The 24732-nt window shown below is 34.7% G+C and overlaps 1 protein-coding gene across 9 annotated transcripts; it reads left to right on the top strand.

Moving 5' to 3' along the window:
• The first annotated feature begins 3306 nt into the window (after positions 1-3306).
• Positions 3307-23698, top strand: LOC149805635 (uncharacterized). 9 transcript variants are annotated; one of them, XM_089950277.1, is made up of 2 exons: positions 3307-3523; positions 22550-23698. In XM_089950277.1, exon 2 carries the CDS (start codon positions 22596-22598, stop codon positions 23307-23309), a length of 714 nt encoding a protein of 237 aa, XP_089806403.1. In that variant the 5' UTR covers positions 3307-3523; positions 22550-22595; the 3' UTR covers positions 23310-23698. The 9 variants fall into 9 exon arrangements, with proteins under 9 accessions (XP_089806403.1, XP_089806402.1, XP_089806401.1 ...); XM_089950276.1 differs by lacking the exon at positions 3307-3523 and adding an exon at positions 4744-4893; XM_089950275.1 differs by lacking the exon at positions 3307-3523 and adding an exon at positions 17718-17790.
• Positions 23699-24732: the final 1034 nt, after the last annotated feature.

Raw genomic sequence — 24732 nt, 5'->3', positions numbered from 1 at the left:
ATGCAAGTTTGACAATTAATTTATCCAAAAGTGAGTTCTGCCGCGCTAGTGTAACTTTTCTAGGGCATATCGTGGAACATGGACAAGTTAAACCAATAGATACTAACGTGAAGGCTATTTATAAATTCCATGTGCCTGTAAATAAAAAGCTACTGATGCGATTGTTAGGTATGGGTGGATACTATCGGAGATTTTGTTCCAAAGTATCTGTAATTGTTGAACCCCTGACAAATTTGGTAAGTAAGAAAAACAAGTTTCTTTAGACTCAAAAATATCAGGAGGCTTTTGACAAGTTAAAATCCATACTTAAAAGCGCGCCAGTTCTTACAGCTCCAAATTACAGCCAATCATTTAAATCGTATGTTGATGCAAGTGATATTGGGGTTGGAGCAGTTTTGATTCAAGAAGAAGAAAATGGTATTGATCATCCAGTGTGCTATTTTTCTAAGAAATGAAATAAGCACCAAAGAAATTATTCAGCAGTCGAGAACTAATGTTTGGCTTTGATACTGGCATTACAACATTTTGATGTATAAATTAGTTTGGTTCCTTCTTCGATTATTGTGTTTAATGGCCACAACCCCTTTACTTTCATCGGCAAGATGAAAAGAAAAATCAAAGACTACAAATGTGGAGTTTGTTGTTACATGAATATGATATTTACAACAGGTACATCAAGAGAAAAGATAATTTAATGCCAGACGCACTTTCCTGTGTATAACAATGTATTATTTCTTGTATACTGTGTGTAATTTATAAGAGTTTTTTAACCTCATGTATACTTATTATATGGTACAAAGATAGCTTTATTATATAAATCTTTCTTTTTCTTTATGGGGAAGTGTTACTTATACTTGATTTCATTTATATTTGATTTAATTTAATTGTGTGCAAGTTTAAACTTTTTTATATTTTCGTTACATGTTGATGCAATGTAGTTTTGTTTACTATGAACTTTTTATTTTTGTCAGAAAGTATTTTGACCTTGACGCTTCTTTTGTAAACACCTAAATCTGAACTAGTTCCAGACCATGATTTCAGAAATCACCGAGACAAGTAAACAACTTTTTATTTTTATCTTATTCTTAGAGCAAAATGATTGGTTTTTGTCAAGGTCATACTGGGACTACCTACTTTTAAACGTAAATTCTTCTCGAAGATCCTGAAAAGTTGACCCTCATCCGGGAATCTGTTTTGCTTTTCAAGTTACTGTATGAAGTTTGTTTATAGAAATATTTGGTCATCGGGTTTTTTCTTTACACTGGAAAGTGTGTGTTTGTAACCAGTTTGGGAACTACATTTTAATTTTTATTCGAATTATTTGGATTTTAAAGGATAATTTTTTTTCCAAGGAAATATTTGAGTGCTCATACATAATTCCTGGACAAAGTCATTTATTTAAATTTTATTCGGAATTCAAACACCGGAATATTGTTTTCTGCAGTTCACAAAGGACTGTACACATCAGCTCTATACTGGCTACAGTATGCGTCATCGCCTACCATTTTTGATTCTTCGTCGGGACTCGAACTTGTATTCATTAGAACATTTCATTATTAGGACTTCTAAAATTTTAATTCGTGGAATATTCTTGGATTATTTCTGGATTTGATTCTTGTTTATAATGTTTTTCCAGGGATATAAATTATTTAAATTTTTTAAAGCTTGTTGTTTTCACTCTTTCTTTTGTTACTGTTTATTCGAGTCTAAACATAAGAATATATATATTTTAGCTTCTTATCTGTTTATTATTATTCATCAAATTATTATAATTGTTCTGCATTATATTGCACATACAGTTCAGTTACATGTTTTTCTTTCGTACTATTTAAATATATTCATAGCCGAATCAATGTTGACTGATTAATTTAAGCACGAAAATGAGTTGCAAAAATAGAAAATACATGCATATTATTATGGCGGTAATCCCCCTCCATAGATTTTAGATATGTATTAAGCGTGTATAACGGGAGTCAACTCTTTCTAGCTTGTGCTTGACAAGTTTACAGTGTACAGGGTTGTTAATAACGACTTCCTTTCCATTAGCGCATTGAAACGGGGACAAAGAACACAAATGGATTCCTTACAATACCTGTCAACGTATTATGTTGACTTACTGCTGGATAAGCAACCGATAATTCGTGACTGAAATGCAACACCCTGTATTCAAATAAGAGACCAGTACAGTACTCGGTTGAATGCAATACGTTTAATATGATGCTTTAGAGTCGCTTTATTCCGGTTAGATGCTCAGATCTCACCGTTAATGAATGATAGAGAAGTTGAGATATTTGTTTATCTAATTTTTTTATTTAAAAAAATAAATAAAAATTCATATCCATAACTACGAATCAGCGAAAGGAGAAATGCATAAAAACTTAAGACGCATACAGAAAGATACACAGGCAGACAGTCAGACAGGCAGACAGACATTTTATGTGTGGACAGAGCACGATGTTGTTGGGAAAAGTATAATTCTGTCCTGGAATGTTCGAGAGGAGAGCAGTGTAAAGGAAGACATCGTGATTGTGTCAAGAGTAACTAATAGGAACAAAAATGGACGTCAGAAAAAAGGAACTTTGTTGCGTGACTATATCCCATGTCTCACCACTAGTAATAAACGTGACCCATGTAAGACTACTTGAGGAATGTGTGAATAAATGTTGATTCCGGTTAATCAATTCGTGAGAATGAGTTGATTCCGGTTAGTAAAAATAAATGTATGTACAACTGGAATAAGTTCTACCTTACTTATCCAGTTTAAAAGGGGTTTATACTTTTGTCTTTTTAATTTGTTAGCTTTATAATCGTTGTTGAGTCTAGGAGAGATAATACAAATCTACTGCTATTATTGCAACCAAATGAGAAAATAATTCTCGTAAGTAACAGGGAGCATCAGATATGACTATACCATGTACTACTTGTAAAAATAAATTCTAATCATGTTAACTATAATACAAAAAAACATCACTGGTCGCCTGATAGTATGGCACTGAGGGGGTGGGTGGTTTCCATCGCTTGGATGAAATATATTCAAGCATATTCGTCTGAAAAGCATGAAAAATTCTGTCTACACTATTAAATAAATCAAATCAAGCCAATAAAATCATTCATAATTTCTATACCTTATTTTTCTTTAATGTGTGCGTACCAATTTGCAAGCGAAAACCAATTACCGTCTGAAAGAGCAATGTAAACGTGTTTTCCTGTAATCATTACATGCCATGACATGTGAAAGCAAAGGGATCTATTATACAGTCAAAATAAATTACAATAAAAGCCTGCATTTGAATGACTCGCTGAAGGTTAAAACCAAGGTATGATGGTAACCGTCAAGAGATGTTAAGAGCAGAAGAAAAAAAAAGCTTTCATTTGAATATCGTCCGATCAATTCCTTTATAAGGATCACTTGAAAATTCAGATGTTGCATGAAGCAATATGCTGTTCAACATCTAGCTTGGTTTCCTTTATAAGCATAAATCTCAACATGGAATGGAAAAATTATTGAAGAAATTTTGGTCAGGTAGGTAGAAATTAATCTCTTATACAATGGCTATGTACACATGTAATGTATGACGTCTTTCGAGAAAAAGTTTTTTTTTTCTGCCTGTGTGTCTGTGTTTGTGTCTGTCTCTCTGCTTCTCTCCTGTAGAACGTTGCCTTATATTACCACGTCGCGAAATATATTCATAAGGAATTTATCACCCCCACCCACCAAAATATAGTTTGACACTTTCTCAGAGATGAACAAACTGATTGATAGAAATTAAATGTAATGTTACATTTCTGAACAAAAACTAAATCCGAAAACAACTGAATGTACATTTATATTTAATGAATAAATTAACTAGCTATTTTATGTTGAATGTGGCGATGTGACGTTGCATTATCTCAGTTAACGCATCGTCGTCTATCAGATAAACCCTAACGCGTGCCGATACTTATATGGTAGCTAGCCAATATAATCCCTGGCCAAACGTTTTAGTCATCACGGTATTTATAGAAGTACTGGAAGCTTGTCAGACAGCCTACCACTAGGTGAAGATGATAATTAAAATCGTCATTATTTCAACAGTTTTCAGCTGCAAGTATTCTCTATTAAATTTTCAGAATCCACCAAAACTTTAACACTGATTCACATGGAATAAAAGTCAGCAGTTGGTCAGTGCATAGCACACCACACTCGCGATCGAAATGATGCTGGTTTGAATCCTACTGTGGGATTAATTCTGGTTAGTTACTGCGGCGTGTTCTTGGGCAAAGCGCTTTACTCCGGTTGTCTAGGCACTAAATAACCTACTTGTGTTGCTGTTCCGTAAAACAACAAAACCACTCGCATGGGGTAATTATGAACATAAATTACCCAAGTTTTATATGAGGTACTATGCAAATGAGTGGCATGGTTATCTCTACTCAGCTGTAGGTCAAATGACTGGCATTGGTTTGAAGGCATACTTAAGCAAACGCCAGGTTTTTGTAAATAGCTTTTTCTACCAGTTCTTTGTTAACTGAGAAAAGATATAACTTGATACTTTATGGTTCTAGTATTTGCAAATGATTATATTAAGGCACCTAGCTAGAATTTCCTATGTTCAAACATTTGAGATAGGTATAAAGAAAATCTACACCCTCTAAAGAGAGCGGGATGGTTTATTGATAATATTTGTCAACTGCGGTACACTAGAGAACGGGGAAATAAATAACTCTTGTATATGAATGTTATATTGAACTAATCCGATAAAATATAGCCTCAGTTGAAAAAAAACCTTTGTGGTAGTCGGACGGCTTCGAGAAATCTTGTCAAATTACTTTACTGACGCTTGCAGAGTTCACACATGGCTGCTGTGATGAAATTGCTTTGATTTATTACCATAAAAGAAGATTTTTATTAAGGTAAGAAGATAATTGTTTAAAATAATTTAAATTGAAATTTTTTGTACTATCAAGTATCTGGTCCTGATTAGGATGTGTTACTGCTGATAAATTTGTCTTGGTGTATCAATGATTGGTCATCTCCTACAACAAGAACAACAGCAACTACAACTACTACTGCTGCTGCTGCTGTTACTAACGTTACTACTACTACATGACGAGGACGGAGACACTGATGACAGAAAGAGAAGAAGGGTGTGATAGTTGTTTTTTTTAATTGTTGTTGTAATTTGACGGATAGGTCTCGAGTCAATTATTTTTCCTTTTCTTCTTCTTCTTCTTCTTCTTTTATTATTATTATTATTATTATCATCTTCATTACTCTCAGGATATTTTTTTAATTTTAAACGTATTTCCTTTATTATTTATTCGTTTCAAACATAGGGGTCGTCCATTAATTATGTCAACAAAATAGGGGGGAGTGGGTTTGAAGAAGTTTGACAATTGTTGACATGGGGGAGGGGGGAGTTCAAGATAAATTGACGTCAACAATGTTATTTTTTACAATAAATCAAAAAATAGGAAATTAGTCGGTGAGTTGGTATGGCTCACACTCGCTCGTCCGTCAACAGCCCACCAGTTTAATCCCAAACCGGTTGAACTCTTGCCAAGGAAGTCTAGGAAGCTAGAATATAAACTCTCGATTTTTTCATGAATTCAAAGTGTTATAGTCAATTTGAAATCTGTTAACCAAGTAAAAAAATGTATTAAAATTTATTTGTAGACCTTTTAATTTCCATAATTCTATTTTTAGCATAAAAGCCAGCCGTATAAAATATTGTTAGTTGGGGTGGGGGTGGTAAAATTTTATTAGGGGGGTCACTGAAAGTTTGACAGTTGTTGACAAGGGGGGGGGGGAGGAGTGTGTGTAAAAAAATTCCTAAAAATTGTTGACATAATTAATGGACGTCCCCATAGCGCACATGCCATTGTTGGATTTCGTGTCCAATAAGCCTAATAACTTCGATTAAAACTTTAGTTTACATACAATTTAATCATCTGGCGTAACTGTGAATTTAGGGACAAGTAGTATATTATGAAAGTTAAAATTCGTGTTTAAGTAAATAATCTTCCATTGATTCTAAAACAGTGGCTTGGTGTAGCGTCCAATGTCACGGGTTTAGGCTCAGATAAAAGTAGCAAAAGAAAGAGTGACAACAACAAGCTTTTCCAATTTTTACAAATAATTTATTTCAGTGGAAAAATACTGTAAAAATTAATTTTTTTAAAGAACAAACGGTTTTAAGAATCAAATCCCAAAAAAATCCAAGAATTAACCCCGAATTAAATTTTATAAGTCCTAATAATAAAATGTTCTGAATCACTCAAATTCGAGTCCCGACGAAGAATACAAGATTGAATGCGATGACCTATAATGTATCCATTGTGATGTTGTAAGTTCTGCGTTATTCATAAACAATAATCCGGTGTTTGAATTTCCCAATAAAATTTAATGAAATGTCTTTGTCCAAGAACTCTGTATGAGCACTCATATAATTCCAGGAAAAAGAAGTATACTTTAGAATCCAAATAATTCGAATAAACATTAAAATGTAATTCCCAAAATGACACAACGAAAGAAACACCTTTACGTCCCAGTGTTTAGAAGCTCGAATGATATAAACAATGATTATACAGTAACTCGAAACGCAAAACTAATTCCCGGATGAGGGTCAACTTTCCAGAACCTTCGAGAAGTATTTACGTATAAAAGCATGTAGTCACAGTATGACCTTGACAAAAAATACATAAAATTATGACCTGTCATATAGGTATGATTTCATGCCTGTTTAATTTATACTGTGCATTTATGAAATCGTGTATTGAAGCATGCAAATATTTTATTGATAACAATCTTAATAGTAGCACACTATCTAGTGAAGATATATGTAAAAAAATAAAACTTTTCTTGGAAAACAATTATTTTCAATTCAATAATGTGAATTACATACAAATAATGGGTACAGCAATGGGTAGTTCCATGGCTCCTTCATAAGTTTCCATTTTTATGGGTAAATTAGAAAAAGATTTTCTTCAAAACGAAAAGTTTAATCTATCTGTTTGGTTTAGATTTTTAGATGACATATTTATGATCTGGAACCATTCAAATGAAGTACTGAAAAAATTTAATGATCGCCTGAATCATTTTCATCCGACAATTAAATTTACTTATACTGCATCAAGTACGCATGTTTCATTTTTAGATGTAAATGTAATAAAAAATATTGAAAACACTATCTCTACAAATATTCATATCAAAGAAACTAATATCCACCAATATGTAGAATATTCTTCATGTCATCCCATGTCATGTAAAAACGGTATACCATATAGCCAGGCCAAAAGATACCGACGCATTATTTCAGATGATTGTCAATTACAAAATTCTTTGAATAAATTACAAACTTATTTCCAAAATAGAAATTATCATACATACATAATTGATTCTGCACTGAACAAAGCCTTTAATCTTACTCAACATGAGGCTTTAAATACAGCAGAATGTAAAATAGAGAGAGATGTAATTCCTTTCACAATACAATATAGTCCTTCATTACCTAATATAGGTCGTATAATTAATACATATTATAGTCTCCTAAATTTATCCAATAAAACTAGCGTCAAATCACTTTTCAAAATTAAACCAGTTCTCGCTTATAGAAGACCCAAGAATTTGCAAGATTTTTTAATCAGAACTAAACAGACAGAAAATAAAAAAATACACTTTTCGTCATCTAAATGTAACAGACACCGGTGTTCTCAATGTGCAAACATAAGAGAAAGTACTTCTTTCAGTAGTGCTAATACAAAAGAGGTATTTTCTCTACGCGATAACACTAACTGCATATCAACTGATGTGATTTATTTAATAACCTGTAAAAAATGTAGCATGCAATATGTTGGACAAACACTGCAACAAGTTTCTAAGAGAATGAATAATCATCGCTTTCATATAAAAAATTATAGAGATCCTCAGTTTTCCTCTAATGTTTCAACACACTTTAACACCAATAATCACTCTCTACTTGATTTTTCTTTCATGCCAATAGATATTGTGCATGGTAACATGAATAGACTCATAAAAGAAACTTATTGGATTCATAAGTTAGATACTCTGTATCCTAATGGACTTAATGCTAATGCACTATATAAAATTGTGTAATTTAAACTGATATATTGTATATCCTTTATAACAATATAATTATATGTATGACTGTTTGTCTCTAGTTTATTTTATTATTTTATGAAATCATGGAATAGAACACTCTAAGTTCGCAGAATGTGTGACTTGTTTTCCAATCCCTTAGTCTTATATTAAGAATCTGGCAATAAAAGTATTTAAAACTCTATAAGGCTTTCAAATAAAAGATCTAAATAGACAGACTCAAATTCATTTCCGCTTGCCAATCATATAAAATGTATTCTATAATTCTCTACTGCAAACAACCAATTACTAATGGCCTAGTTAGTTGATTAATACCGTTACTCAGATATACTATTGAAAATCACAATCAAGTTGGCAAACTCTACCGAAGTACTAACGTTACCGACCGCTCTTTAAAAATGTGAAAGAAGTACGCCCAATGTTTGTCATGAAGGTTTCTATTTATATTAAAATTGCGTATTTTTTTTCAAGTGCTCTTAACCTACGATAATATATTGATAAACATCAACGGTTTTGTTGTACGTTTGTCTGACTGATTATTTTTATGTTAGGTATCCAGATACTACTGGAAATCGGAACTATGCTGTCAAAGTCTGTTAATTGTTCCACCTACCCGTTAAATGTGCAGTGAAATTTGATCATCGACTAGCCGAGTCTATAGCATTTCTGTTTTCCTTTAGAGTGCCCTGTGTTTAGTGTTGCTCGAAAAGAAACAGATAAAATCCGGTGTAGTTGAATAGCACGTGTCTACATTGCTCTTGGAATATGTTTGTATCGAACTCCGATCGCGTACGAAAAATCATGTATGAAATTTAAATGGGGCGAGTACGTGTGTTGTAACACCAGAATACATTCGATATAAATATATAAAATATTGAATAACATATTTGAAGAAGTCAAATGAAGACCAAGAGCATTTGCTTTGAGAATCTATATAAAGAAAATCAGAATTGGTATAATCTCCAACTCACGCTCTAGGGAGCTAGTTGACATCAGAAACACAACGGTTAGCTAAGTCTAGCTGTATGCATGCTTCTATATTTTGCACGAGATAATCAAAAAATTTCCAATGTTCGCATTCGACTTAGTCGCTGTTTTTTCGCATTCTACAGAAACAGTATCGCGTTCGACCGATCGACACTACTTCCCATGTGACATTCGAGCCTGTAGTATGCTTCATTTGGAGGAAAGCGATATAGCTGTTCCGTCTAGGTCGAATGTGAAAAGTGCAATTTGCCTCAGATATCTTCATCGTTTTCCCTGTTCCTGATGTAAATTACATATATTTCTTTTTTTTTTCTCTAAATATTTTAATACTTACGAGAGTTCGTTCAGTGAAACCGGGCAAACATAAGTTTTAACTCATAGTTTCGCCAAGATCCAAAATCGAGCGGGAGAGATAGAAAGATTTGGTAATTTGTGCTACACAATAGCTGTAATTGGTATAGCAGGTGTAAATTTCCTACCTAACCAAGCCGAACAAGGTCTGAAGAACCTAACACCTTACCGGCTGATATCGTGGTGCAAAGAGTTGTGGATTAAGTAGCCCTCATCAATAGCCAGAATTTTGAGTGTCAAGCTAGAACTGTAGATCACTGTGTCAGATCTTAGGTATATTTGATTTAATATATATTTATTTCAATTTAATTGTTTGTCAGTTTAATTTTTTATATTTTTCATTACATGATATTGTAATGTAAATGTATTCACTAGAGATGATACTTTTTTTTAGAAAATAGTTTGACCTTGACTGTTAGTTTATAAACGTTAGGTGTTTATCTAAATCCTAACCTACTCTCAGAATTTGTAGCAACTTTCGTAAACAAGTTCTATTTTATTTTAAAATGATTGGTTGTTTCCAAGGTCATGATGGGACCTTGTCTTTAAGATAAAATCAATTCATTTTACGTTTTATTTCTTAGAGTAAAAATGATTGGTTTTCGTCAGGGTCACACTGGGTAAACGTAATCTGTAACAAGTACTTGTTTCTATGAACTTCTAGAAAATGATCATGTGACCCTTATTTACGTTTTAGAAAGCCCACATAACCCATGTTTTGGAGAATTAATCCCAGTAGAAGTTGGGCTGTTAAACTGTTGTATGTTGTGATATTTGGAGTTATTTCAAATCACTTGGATTCAAAAGGATTAATTATGTTATTTTTCTGGAAAATACTTTTGCTCATGTAATATTGTGGAACAAGGACAGTTTTTTTTATTATAAAAATATATTCATCTATCAGAAACCGGAGTGATAATTTTTATTTCTACAAGGAACTGTAAACTTCAACACTACAGATTGCACCAAACGTTATTATCTTCTATCTTGGGTTCTTCGTCGAGATTCGAACGTGAAATCAGTAGAACATTTTGTTATTAGGACTACTAAGAATTTTATTCTAGGATTATTTTTTGATTATTTTTGGATTTAATTCTATAAAACCGTAAGCTCATATTTTTTCATTTTTACAAAATTTGTCCAGAAAAAAATTATTGTATTTTTCAAAGCTTGTTGTTTTCACTCTTTCTTGTGTTACTGTTTATTCGAGTCTAAACAAGTGACATAAGAAATAAGGGGTTCGTCCGGGACAATTTTGCATTTTGGATAGAATATTTCAGAAAACTTTGTGTTTTGAAATATGAATTCCCCATGTTTTTGAAATCTTAGTGAAATCGGCACGCTTTTTCATCAAAAGTGGAAATCTTTCTTTCAAATCCTACACAGGAACAATTAGATCTTTTAAGAAAGATGATCTGATTCAACTTGCCAGAAAATAAGATCTTTCTGAAGTAAAGGCTTCCTTAACGAAACAGGAAATAAGAAATATTTTGGTTCAGTATTTGGTAGAAAAGAATGTTTTAGATACAAGTGCTTTGGTTTCAGTAAGTAAGTCTGTATCAGACTCTGACATAAAAATGAAGGAATTAGAATTCAAATACAAGATGGAATTGGAGTTGAGGAAGCTGGAACTTCAGAAAGAAGAAAGAGAAAAACAAATGTAGTTACAGTTGGAAAAAGAAAAAGAACAAATGAAATTGGAGAAAGAGAAAGAACAAATGAAATTGGAGAAAGAAAAAGAACAAATGCGATTACAAGAAAAACAAATGCAGTTAAAATATGAGAAAGAGGAGTGAGATACAGGAAAGAGAGAAAGAAAAACAAATGCATTTACAAGCAGAAGAAAAAGAGGAAGAAAGACAAATGCAGGTACAAAAAGAACAAATGCAAATGGAAGAAAGAGAGAAAGAGAGGGAACATCAATCTAGAATGAAAGAAATGGAACTGGCAAGCGAAAAGCACATTCATACTTCAAATCCCAATTTAAGTTTTAACCTTTCAAATAATATTATATTAGTGCCCCCTTTCAGAGAAAAGAAGTAGACAAATATTTTACTCGTTTTGAAAAAGTTACTGAAAATTTGAAATGGCCAAGGGAACATTATTACAATGTGTACTCACTGGCAAAATAGTCATATATACAATTCACTGTCAGTTCACCTAACTATAACTATGATGCGGTCAAAGAATGCATTCTAAGGGGTTATGAGTTAGTCCCTGAAGCTTATAGGCAAAAATTCAGAAACTATAGAAAAGAAGCTGGACAAACTCATGCCGAATTTGCTAGAGAAAAAAGCATATATTTGATAGACGGTGCTTAGCCAAGAATGTTGAACGAGATTACGAAAGTCACAAACAACTTGTATTACTTGAAGATTTCAAAAACTGTGTCCATAGTGACATTAAGTCTTATCTTGACGAGCATCAGATTGAAACCTTGGAAAATGCTGCTAGTGCTGCTGATGAGTATTCTTTAACTCATAAAGTTCATTTTGTAAATAAGACTTCTACTCAACAGTCTTTTGGCAAAAAAGTATTTCAGCCTAATACAAGTCCTTCTAAAACTCAAACTGGCACAACTTCTAAAAATCAAACTTCAGAGAAGCTTGATTTAAGATCCTTGTCTCTTCCTACGTGTACCTATTGCAAGTAAAACGGACACGTTATTTCTGATTGCTACAAAGTGAACAATATGCATCAGAATCAAGACAGACATATTCCAATTGTTCTTATTTCTAAGAGGTCAAGGTCACGGTCATGTATTGAAAGCAATACATGTGCTGGGTCTAATAAACAACAGTCGGATTTGATTATGGAGAATTATGAACCTTTCATATCGAAGGGTTCTATATCACTCTTGAGTGATTCGGCCAATCCTATCCCATTTAAAATTTTAAGGGAAACAGGAGCTTCTCACAGTCTTTTATTGTCGGGTACTTTGCCTTTTTCTGAGAAGTCTTCTTCTAATGAGAGTGTTCTTATTCAGGAAGTACAGTGCGGCTTTGTTAATGTTCCTCTCCATTATGTAAATTTTTCATCAGACATAGTCTCAGGACCCGTGACAGTCGGAACTGTCTGTATTACCTGTTGAGGTTATTACTTTATTACTAGCTGGAGACAAGGTTGTGGTTATTCCACTTGTAACTGACAAGCCTTGCTTGGATCAGAAAGTCGATCCAATTGAAATAGAATTCCCTGATGTATTTCGAGCTTGTGCAGTTACCAGAGCTATGGCAAAGAATGCTCTTGAGAATGATTTTGATAAGGAAAGTATTCCTTTAGCTGACACATGTATTGGTCAGGCTTTTGATGAGGTCACTTTCACTCCTTGTTTGCATCAGTCAGAAGGTATTGATCACATTGATCCTCTTGTAAGTACTCATTCTCTTTATTCTAATCAGGGTGATAAACGAAAATCACTTGTCGTTGAACAGGAAAAAGATCCTGAGATCTCCTGTTTGTTTCAAAAGGCCATTAGTGAAACTGTAGCTACTGAGGTTCCTGTCTGTTATTTCATTAAAAATGGAATTCTTATGAGAAAATGGAGTTCTCCCGACGTACCTGTTGATGACGAATGGTCAGTGAACTATCAAATTGTTGTTCCAAACCCTTACAGAACAGGAAACACTAAGTCTGGCCCATGAAACTCCATTGGCTAGTCATTTAGGGATCAATAAAACTTATCACAACATCTTAATTCACTTCTATTGGCCAAAAATCAAAAGTGATGTTGGTAAATACTGTAGATCTTGTCATACCTGTCAAATGGTAGGAAAACCAAATCAGAAAATTCCCAAAGCTCATCTACAACCTATTCCTGCCTTTGATGAATAATTCAGTAGAATTATGGTAGATTCTGTTGGTCTCTTACCTAGGACCAAGTCAGGTAACCAATACAGGTTGACCATTACGTGTGCGTCAACATGGTTTCCAGAGACAATTCCCTTGAGGAATATAAAATCTAAAACAATAGTAAAAGCTTTGATAAAAAATTTAAACTCAATTTGGGCTTCCCAAGTCCGTACAGTCTGATCAAGGCTCAAATTGCATGTCTGGAATTTTCCAGAAAGTTATGTACGAATTAGGCATTCAGCATATCAAATCTTCTGCCTATCACCCTAAAAGCCAAGGGGCATTAGAAAGATTCCATCAGACTCTGAAAAATATGATTCGATCATATTCTATTGATACGGGTAAAGATTGGGATGAAGGAAATCATTTATTATTGTTTGCTGTTAGGGAATCAGTTCAAGAATCTTTCGGTTTCAGTTCCTTTGAATTGGTGTTTGGACACAGTGTGCGTGGACGATTGCAGTTATTGAAAGAGAAACTTCTTTCTAATGAAGATTCTGAAATTAATCTTCTTTATTATGTTTCTAACTTTAAATACAAGTTGTCAAAGGCTTGTGAGGTCGAAAGAGCAAATCTGCACTCTACTCAATCCAAAATGAAGTCAAGATGTGATAAAAGCTCGAAGGAAAGGAGTTTTCAGCCTGGTGATAGAGTCCTGGCTCTCTTGTCAATATCACAAAATCCTCTTCAGGCCAAGTATTATGGTCCCTGCACAGTTGACAGGAAAATAAATGATTAAATTACATCATAAATACTTCTGGAAGGCGTAAACAAAAACAACTCTGTCACAGTAACATTCTAAAAGAGCATATTGAAAGAGATAGCCAGGTTAAACATGCAATTAATTTAGTTGTACCTGTCCCACTCTGTGAAGATTTAAGTGAAGGAATATCAGAAAAATAAACAAACCTTCGGAAAAGTACCCCAAATTATGTGTCATGCTGAACTTGGACTAAATCAATTTGAGGCTTTTATAATAAAGTCGAATGGTTAACTAATGGATGTCTTTTATAAGCGGTAAAAATTGTAAACTTTCAAGTCAATTGTACAGGTTCAAGTTGGACTATATGGCATCGGGATTGTACAATCATTATTGGATTATTCACAAATGGAGTATATTCAGTAAGAAAGGATATTTGGTCGTCTTGTCTTATCAAACATCTTCACTACCTAGTAAGAACACCATTGCGTGTCAGAAATTAGAAAAAGCTGCATGTACCTTACGATTCTCTTGTAATGGCTTAGCTGACCCAAATGTTTTAAACATCAGTGGAACTTTTCAATGTACTTCAAAGTATTACATTTATATTAGATACCCGTATTAACATTTCGTTGTTATAGTCGCAAATTGCCTATAGAAATAGGGCGCTTTGAGAACTGTGAATATTCTGAGCGAAAAGTACCTTAAGTAATGATGATAAAATTGGGAATGAATTCCATTATTTTTTGAGTGCTCGTGATTTATAACAGAATGAAAATATATAAATAACTCTTCAGACTTTGCAAGACTGATGACATTTAAATATATTCATTGTAAGTATTTTTAACGGAAATTTTGATAATTTATGTAGTTTGGACATGGTATTAGCCTGACTATCCACTGTACACAATTCTCTTTTTATTTCCTGTTAATTTCTAGTAATTGAATTGACTACAATTTAAATGAACGTATTTAAGTTTATTCCAGCTCATACCGACATCTCTAATGTAATAGCCGTTAAATGTCTTTCACATAATTGTTTTAATTTTAAAGTAATTGTTGAGAATCGGAATCATACTTTTCCTCATCCCATTTACTGTACTGTTCCGGTATTCACCGCACTATATGGTGTTACTGTGCTTTTTACTAATTTAACTACTGAACATGTTATAATTGTCTTAAATAAAGAATGTGTCATTTTCGTCTTTGTATGTACCCTTCCGCATATTGTACGAGGTAGCTTGATGAAGCAGAGAACTCCTTTGTAATTTGTCGCCATTGAGAACTATACTATGAACTACTTATTGTTTACACGGAACAATATGGCGGCGGTAGGAGACAGTCATAATCGGAACATTCTCGGCCTTTTCTGTCGTAACATATGTGGTGCACTCCACTGGTGGATTGCTATTAAACACCTCAAAATTAATTTCCTTCTACAACTACTTCTGATGTCATTTTACGAGTTTACGGAAATGGCCGAGCAATATTTAGCTACCATGGTATATCCTTGGGAAAGGTACTTTTCTCCCATTTCCTGAACACTAAATAGCCTGCCTGTGTTTCTGTGCCGTAAACATCAAACCAAAGCAAGCTTTAAGATACATTTTTAATACATATAGTTTGTTTTTGTTCTTAATAGCCAGTTCATCCCTGTACGGAACAAGCTTCCTCAACTACAGCTTAGTATGAACTGACCCATTTGATGTTTCACATCCTTTTAATTGTGGAATCTTGGCCTTTAATAATTGTTTTTTTTTTTTATTTCTGTATTAGCTCAAGCGATAAAGATAGAACTTTTATTTCAAATGAAAATAGGCGACAAACATATATCATTAGAATATATTCGGGACGATGGAAAATGACTTAACGTCTCTAACTTGTAACATAAATACACACTTTAAGGTAGTTACAGAAAATGAACTGCCGCAGAAAAATTTGGTACAGCATGATGACTTCTTAATCTGATATACAATCACTAAGCTGATGGAAAAAATAAGAATGCCCTCAAGAATCAGCTTTCATACGTCACAATCAGAGTTTTAAGACAGCGTGTACCTTCCTATATCTAATACAATGACATGAGGAGGATTATAATATTTTATGAGGCACACATTAAAACAAAGTCTCGAAAAACAGCGTCTAAAAATCAAAGTTAGCTGATCCCAATTTTTTTAAAAAAATTGACACATATGAAGAGGTGCCCTAAAGATGTAATACCTCTATGTCTCCGGCCTGCACAAATCTCACTGTGCATGTGCTAATTAACACAGCTAATTAAAAAATAATGGTCTCGGTGTGGATATAGCCAATTAAAACTAATAGTATTGGGGTGGATACAGCCAATTAAAAATAATGGTCTTGGTGTAGATACAGCAAATTTAAAAAATGGTCTTGGTGTGGATATGGCCAATTAAAAAAAATGATGGTCTTGGTGTGGATACAGCCGAGTTAGAAATGGTGATCTTAACGTTGATACAGCCGATTTAAAAACGATGGTCTTGATTTGGACACAGCCAATTTCAGATAACCACCTTGACCTAGATACAGCCGATTTAAAATAACCATCTTGATGTAGATAGAGCCGATTCAAAAGCAGTGGACATGATATGGACACAGCCGATTTGAAAATAAGTCTTAATAGAGATGTAGCCGAAAATTAAAAGTAACCCTGGTGGTGCAGACACAATCAGTTTAACAGGTTTAAAGATGAAGGGAACTAATACATTTCCATACGGTTATCGCAGATGTGGGCAAACCTTCCAGTGCAAGTGCCGCATACACAAATTTACACTTATCGCGGGCCGCATATTTCATTAAGTAAAATAATTAATATTTGAAATAGCAAATACAAAAGGTTTTTCTAAATAATATCTAATTAATTTTCAGTTGTTAATATTTGAAAACTTAAACTTAAACTTCAAAAGAAGCACATTTATTTGACGACCAGAGTAACATAAACAGAGTCAGTGCGAATGATGACTTGTTCCTAGGCCGCATGAAAACCGTTGGCGGGCCGCATGAAAGCCCTTGGCGGGCCGCATGCGATCCGCGGGCCGTAGTTTTCACACCCCTGGGTTATCGGAATATTTTCGGCTAATCTGTAGTTTTGACAATCATGTATGTGTTTGTTTATATATGAAACAGAAAGATCAGTGGGAGCGCGATGTTGGTTGGGATGGAACGAAAATAGTAATAACTGAGGGTTTTCGTTCATAGACACAAGATATTAGAGTTATCACACACTAATTAGATTATTAAAGAGGTTTCAGGAAGGGACTGTATATTTTAAGGATGTAATGTTTTATCTTTGCATCATATTTTAGATACATTTACAGAATTTTAACAACTATTGTTAGCTCCACATTGCAAATTATCTTAGTTTTATATATAAGTTTTTAAATTAAGTAGCGTAGTGAACATTTTTATGAGATCTCTGTTTTATATAACATTTTAAAACTGTCATTTAAATATAAATTCAATTGACCTTGTTGTTCTTTTGTCCGCATGTCAATTTTCAGGTCGCGATAACTATGATGGGGGTATATTTGTTTGCTTTATCGGGATATACACCAACAATTTACGTCTGAAATAAAACTGGCACACAATAGGTATGCAAGGAACTATTTCAGTAACTTTATATGACAATGTCGTAACCGCGTGGGCAACAATGCGAATCACTGGACATATATAGGAACAGAAAACGCTTTGAAGTCATTCAGTGTTCTTCTTTAGTAGAAGACAGGCGAAATATATATTGAAGCTTTTCACGTGCTAGAATGGGGGAGGAAGACGAGAAAAAGTATGTATTAATGTTAAGTTTTCCAAAATAGTTATCGCCTATATTTTTTACCAAAGGCAGCGAAACTGAGCTTTCTCTCATAACAACACAGCACTCTTCATGAAAATTAGTTTTTTTTTATGTAATGATATAAAGTAACATATTGTCCGTTATAGTCTAAGTATAAGCTTTTAATCTACTCCAATGATTATTGTTTGAGAGGAACTAATGCTACCAACGAAATTTTTCCATTTATTCTTTTCGTGGACAGGCAAGACTGGACGCAAAATATTTAGGTTTTGATGAGAACTTTTGTTCTCTGTAACAGCCGTAGATCATATATATATTTCTTTCCATTACGCAATATAGTATTCCTCTTCAATAAATGCATTTTGTCCCAACTTACGATTTCAGTTGGTGGTCGAGTGTCGCAGCAATTTCGACACGGTTTGTAATAAAATTATTTTGTAGTATAACAGTAAAGAAAAAAATGGCACGCATGTGGGTCGGTTCCTGACCGACATAACCATAACGTTTTGAATGCCCTTCTGTAGCTTTTCGTACTGGCAACAGTAAAATATATAGTTATGGAATAATGTTGTCATAGTGTAACATACTAAGCTTTTGCCGTTGTTTTACGCTAGGGGTCCAATATGACAATCATGGATTGTATACATGCTCAGTTTGCTATGGTTTTACCGTAGGGGCGGGGTCTGGTAATCAAGGATCATACAAAAATAAATCTCTTGAGCACGAACGGCACCGTGATTGCATCCAAAATCTTAAGAATGTAATAGTTTTTTTTCGTAGGTACTACTGTGTGCGTTGGGCCTTTGAGAGTCTTTTAGTGTTTGTACAAGTAAGGTGAATTACTTTGAACTACAAACACATTGCTGAACTTTCAACTTGGAAAACTAGAATCAAACAAGAGCGGAAATATCAGACCTTTCCATATCAGACTTTGACCCCAACCACTTTTCGCACCCTTTCCTCTACTATTAGTGCTCTTTATCTATCCACTTCAGAACTGTATTAACCCTTCTTAGAATGGTACTGATAAAAATAACACTGAAAAAATCTGCACTCAGGTTAGCTGACATACCCCATACGGAGAAAAGGCAACGACATAAAATCTTAGCCGGTCTTTATTTCACACATGCTGAAACCTTTCATAATAGATCTTGTTACCGAATATGTGTCCTGAATTGAATGCTCCTGCATTTAAATTATCAGCAAGCAGCAGACCTAGTAAACGCCGACTACGATTATTAGCTCTGAAATTACAAGACAGAAGCATATAGTGGGATAATCTGTCCACATCTCGAGGAAACCCAATAACTGAATAATCTAAATCACGGGAGACCAGGCAACAATCTACGTTAAGGTAATCGGGCATATCAGCGAGACAGAGGTAGGGTGGGGTCACTTTGGTGCTGCAAGTAGACCCGTTTCCACATCACTCCTTCTCTATTAATGCACACTGAACAGTGTTATTTTGGTGCCAAAGGTGACCTCTCCGTCAACGCGCATGGGTTGGACAGGATTACATATTGGACAGAATTACATATATTGGACAGGATTACATATTGGACAGAATTACATATATTGGACAGGATTACATATTGGACAGAATTACATATATTGGACAGATTTACATATTGGACAGAATTACATATATTGGACAGAATTACATATATTGGACAGGATTACATATTGGACAGAATTACATATTGGACAGAATTACATATTAGGTCCTGCTACTGATTACCTATTAAACGCCTGTCGCCACGGTTACTCTGATTGAGACATACATTGATAGACAAGCTCTCCTTTGATACCAAAGGTTGAGCGGGTCACTCCGGTAACAAGAGCAGATCCGTTTATCAACATAAATTCTTCCCTCCTAATTAATACACACAAGGTAGGGCTGTAAGCGGACAGGAGCCAGTTAACTACCATAATCAATAGTCCTCTCCCTTGAGCAAGCCGATTCATTGGTTTTACACCCTTCACCATCTGTCGCATGAGTGGGTATATAACCCACTCACCGTCAATTAATCAGTGAAAAGGTTGTTCCAACAGCAGACATTTCTACGTCAGGTCTGATACAAGTCATTTTTCACACTACATCGTACAGCGATAGTGCTCTTTATCTTTCTGCGTTGGAACTGCATTGCTCGCATCAAAAGACGTGCCAATAACGAGAGTGAAAATATCTGCACTCCAGATAGGTAATATACCCCCCACCCACCTTCTAAGAAACGTTAGGGACATGAAATACTTACCTAGAGGTTGTCTATTTTTCACACTTGCTGATACTGTTCATAATAATTCATTCGAACGAGTGCGTCTGAATCTGATAATCTAACAAATGTACAAGGTACTGTTTGTTTTTGACTACAGGAAAATAATAAATGAAAAACTACTTTTTTAAAGGCAAACGATTGTAAACTGGTATGCATACCTATATTTATTGTAACTCCTGATATATGATTTTTATTTAATATTTTTAATGTTTATTCATGGCTGTAACTTGTACAGATTATCTTTAGTTAGACTTTGTCTACGTGACTAGGGTCTATTAAGAGCGTAAAATTGCATAGGATGTATAAATAGATGCTTACGTACGTGTTGATAATTGCTAATAATAATCTTAATAATAACACTTAATGACGACTTTGGCTTAACTTCTCATTGGCTGATGGGGTTTGGACGATTCTAGAATTCTAGAAGAATTCAGTAACTTCCCATTGGTTGGACACAGGACCGGGCGTTTGGGGATGGCAAATGGGGCGACCGCCACAGGCCCCGCACTTGAGGGGGACCGCGCTTCAGGCCTAAGGTCATCCTTATGAGTTTGTCAAGCTATATTCTCCGGTAAATTGGAAACGTAATGCACGCAAATCGCGAAAGTTGATCTAGTCTAGAGATAATCAGTGTTTGCAGTAGCATACCAATGGAGATACCGATAATCTGGCCCCGCGCGGTCATGGTCGGCCCTAGGCCACGCCTACTCCTAATGCTGCGTCTGGTTGGACAAGGTCGCATGAATGTGTGTGAGTTGGATTTTTAACGTAGCTTTAATCATATTTCATTCATATCGCTACGATGTCTGCAGTGTGACAGTTTATAGTGATGTAAAAAGATGTCCCACCCAGTCACATTATCCTGACACCAGTCCGACCAGTCCTAACACTAACCTCTTAATGCTGAGCGTCAAGCGAGGCAGCTGTTAGTACCATTTTTGTAAGTCTTTGTTATGACTCGGCCTGGGATAGAACCCATGACATCCCGCATCCGAGGCGGACGCTCTAACCACTAGGCTACCGGAGCAGTTGGACAAGGTCGCATGAATAGGAAGTTTCCTGATAAATTGAGTAGTAAGATCTGTCGTGTAGGGTATGTTGTGAAATACAGTCGTAACAGAACGTGTATATAAGGAGAGAACTGAGCAATCAGGTTCATTCCTATTTCGGAGTCATCCTCGTTTCTTGTATTCCTGTTGTAAGTCTACACACTTGTTTAATATTGTACTTAGATATTATTCGAGAAGAAAACATATTCGAGAGGAAACATTTGTTTGGACTGTTTGAATTATTCAAAGGAGGAGTTCGTGATAAAGTCATCTTGGCAACGTCATGATTCTTGGCGAACCAGTAAATTTCCGGTTTTGAAATTTATACGGAACATTTCATTCTTTTGGACTTTCAAATAACTTTTTCAGGGTTATTTTGGATGCATTTCATAACACTTTAAGTTCTTTTCACATTTTCATGTCTAAATGTTTCACATTTTCATTTCTAACTTTGATAATTTAATTATTTGTTAAATTTTACTAACCTTGTTGGTTTCCCTTCTTTCTGTGTCTTAGTTTGTGACATAAAGTCTTTACAAAGTAAAATAAAGCCATTAACTAGATTCATACTGTCAGTTTCACAAAGAATGATGGAAAATTAATTACTCTTATTCGTAAATGTGACATGTATATGGTGACGGTCTCATATGTATTCATATTTTCTGAAAGGTTATTGGATGGCCATGGCAAATTTAAGGCTGTTTCATTTCAAATCTGAAACTTTTGTAGTAAAGTGTATATATTACATCTATTTCCTTACAACTGAACGTTTGTTTACGTTTTGGAATTAAATATTCTAGCTTTCTCACTTTGACAGATCAGATCTCATTCTGTTGTGCATATATTTCAAATGCGTGCGCTTACACACATATAGGATTATTCTCTGAGAATTACCAGAAGCAAATGAAACTTCAGATCATGCAAAAAAAAAATTGTAGGAGTTTAACTGGTCGGCTGACGTGTAGTTTAATGCTTTACAGCTATTACATCTAGATTGGCAATTTCAATTTGCATTTAAAAAACGGAACACTATAACTTAAAACAGAGATTTTCTCCAAAGACTTGATCAACTCTTACAGGTGTAGCTTTAACACTTTCCAGCTTCTTTCTCTTGAAGGTACAAGTGAGCCTGTTGCGCGGTAATGAAAATTCATCATCTTGGATGAGCGTCGATAGTATCTCCTATACACCACACATGTGAAAATTATGCAATTCAACTCAGAAGTGGAAAGTACGTTTAATTTACTACAGCGCCATCTGTCCTAGATCACATAGCCATGTAAGTTAGGGTCGGTTAGACGATTCACATTCCTGACAAGTCAAATATACTGAGTTAAAATGATAAACACTGATGCCAATCAAAAATACTAGCTACACAGTTCGAAATATTGAAGATTATAATTTGCTTGATATTTTATTCTTCAGGGAGAGACGTAGAAATAGAAGGCAATCCATTGAAGACCGCATTGCCATGGAGAGAGACCGGCTAATTGAGAAAAGGAACCGTGAAGCCGCAGTTCGGATCCGAAAAATGAATACTGTAGCTGCCCGCCTTCTGAAGGAAGAGATTGGCGTTCTGGACCGAACTTTTAACAAACAGGCGCGGCTGCTGAAGTTGGAAACGCAACATATTCAACAAGAACTTGAAGAGATTGGACTAGAAAGTTCAAGCATTGTGACATTGCCAATTATCTCAACGTCTAACAGAAATCTCGTGTCATCCAGTTCAAGTCTCGTCACTACCGAGAGTCGACCTGCGACTTCAGGTGATGTAGAAGAGCAGCTTTCATGTCGGTTTAATGCCATTCAAGGTGGTGAAGCCTGTAAACATTTTCCATGTTATTTACCACGAACTTATCACAGCCTTAGCATCCTACCAAAAAGGCCTCAAACCTACTCTATACTAAGCAATTATAGACAGTTATTACGAGGGTGTAAAAAGATCAGACCACCAACTTCAACAAGTATTCTTGATAGTTACAGCACAGTGACAGACGAGTCTTACTCACCTGGGACGGCTCGTCTCAGTGTAAAAGATCGGGAGCGAGGTCTTCGGCAGTTGGTGAAGGAAATGAAAGAAAAAAATGAGAAGACAAAACCAAGAGATTGGGCCATAAACTATGGTGACCCAGTTCCTAGAAGGTTGCTATTTAAAACAGTAATTCCTGTCTCAGACCAGAGCTAACTCTGAAGAAGCAGAAATGTTACTTCATTTTACTAAACTTCGGCCATTTCAGCATATTTTGATTATAAATAATAATTGAGAGGTTCGGTGAAATAATCAAATACAGTATGCGAAAACCCGTATGAATGTCTTGATAAAGCTTGTTAGGCAATCAGATTATGCCATATTTCTAAATCAGTTTCGGCATAAAAGTTTTCTTTTCTCAAAAAGTCTTAGCCGTCTATTTCATATATAATTTGTAAGAAATTAAACAATTGTAAAGCAAAACTTATGATTTGTCCACAGCTGTCGCAGGAAAAATGTGTCGCTGCCTTCACAGAAGAAAAATCGGCCTTTTAACACCTGTGTATAGATATAATAGCTACCGTTAATACATACCGGTGTTGGTATTGTGTAGTTTTGTTTTGTTTTGCAGGTGTTTGACTTATTTACAAATGTTACCTTTGCTATAAAAAATGGGAAGGGATACATTTTGGCGAGTTATGTTTTAGCGGTATATATATATATATATATATATATATATATATATATATATATATATATATATATATATATAGGATGGAGCATGGCATGAGGAGTCATTAATATTTTCCATACCTGTGGATAGGTTGCGGTCCCGTATCAATGAACAGTGATTAATTAATTGTACTTAATAATATAAAAAAACGTTTCTTAAAGTTGTGTATTATTAATAAGAAAGAGTGTTTCCGGGGAAAATTAATTATTGGCTTTGGATACCTTATCTAATCACCATTGATTTGTTTTTACTGTGTATGCTGAGGATGAAATATTGTACAACATAAGAGAACTGATTGTCATGCTTATTTCAGCCGATGATAAATTTATACGAGATTATTTTTCGCGATCTCATTTTGAGACCGCTAAATTGCTAAAATGTATCCACCGATAAAGCACTATACAATATAAAAGATTTTTGCTGACACTGATGGAGAAACTATTAAAAGTTTTAAGGATTTCATCACTGAAAGCACTATGTTAGGCTGTCTCTTCCAACAAATCACAAAGTTGAATAGTTGCTCTTAACAGTATAATCTTAGAACACATTAAGGTAAAATTTCCAAACTGGTAACTATTGGGGCTTGATATGGGGTTTACTACATGTTATACACGTGCTGTCACTGGTGAATTACAAAGAATGTCCAATGCACCCATAAAATAAAACACAAAAAGAGCACCACATCCTGATTAATCTCGTAGTTCAAGCTAAGTACCGTTCCAGCTGTCAGTTCCCATATCAGTTGGTAAATAAAGCCAACAAGCAAATCAGCTCCAGAAATCGTCTGTCCTTGATGACACCTAAATACAAACTGAGCCTCGGTGAGATCCTCTTATCTTCAATAGTGCATTCTCGGTTTTCAACACCTTAAATTGAAAAAGTCAAAAGATAGTAAGCGATTAAATC

This window comes from Sinohyriopsis cumingii, chromosome 2 (assembly GCF_028554795.1).
Source record: "Sinohyriopsis cumingii isolate HCF-2022 chromosome 2, ASM2855479v2, whole genome shotgun sequence".
Taxonomy (NCBI): Eukaryota; Metazoa; Mollusca; class Bivalvia; order Unionida; family Unionidae; genus Sinohyriopsis; species Sinohyriopsis cumingii.
The sequence above is the reverse complement of the archived record's forward strand: the minus strand, read 5'-3'. Positions and strand labels throughout refer to the sequence as shown.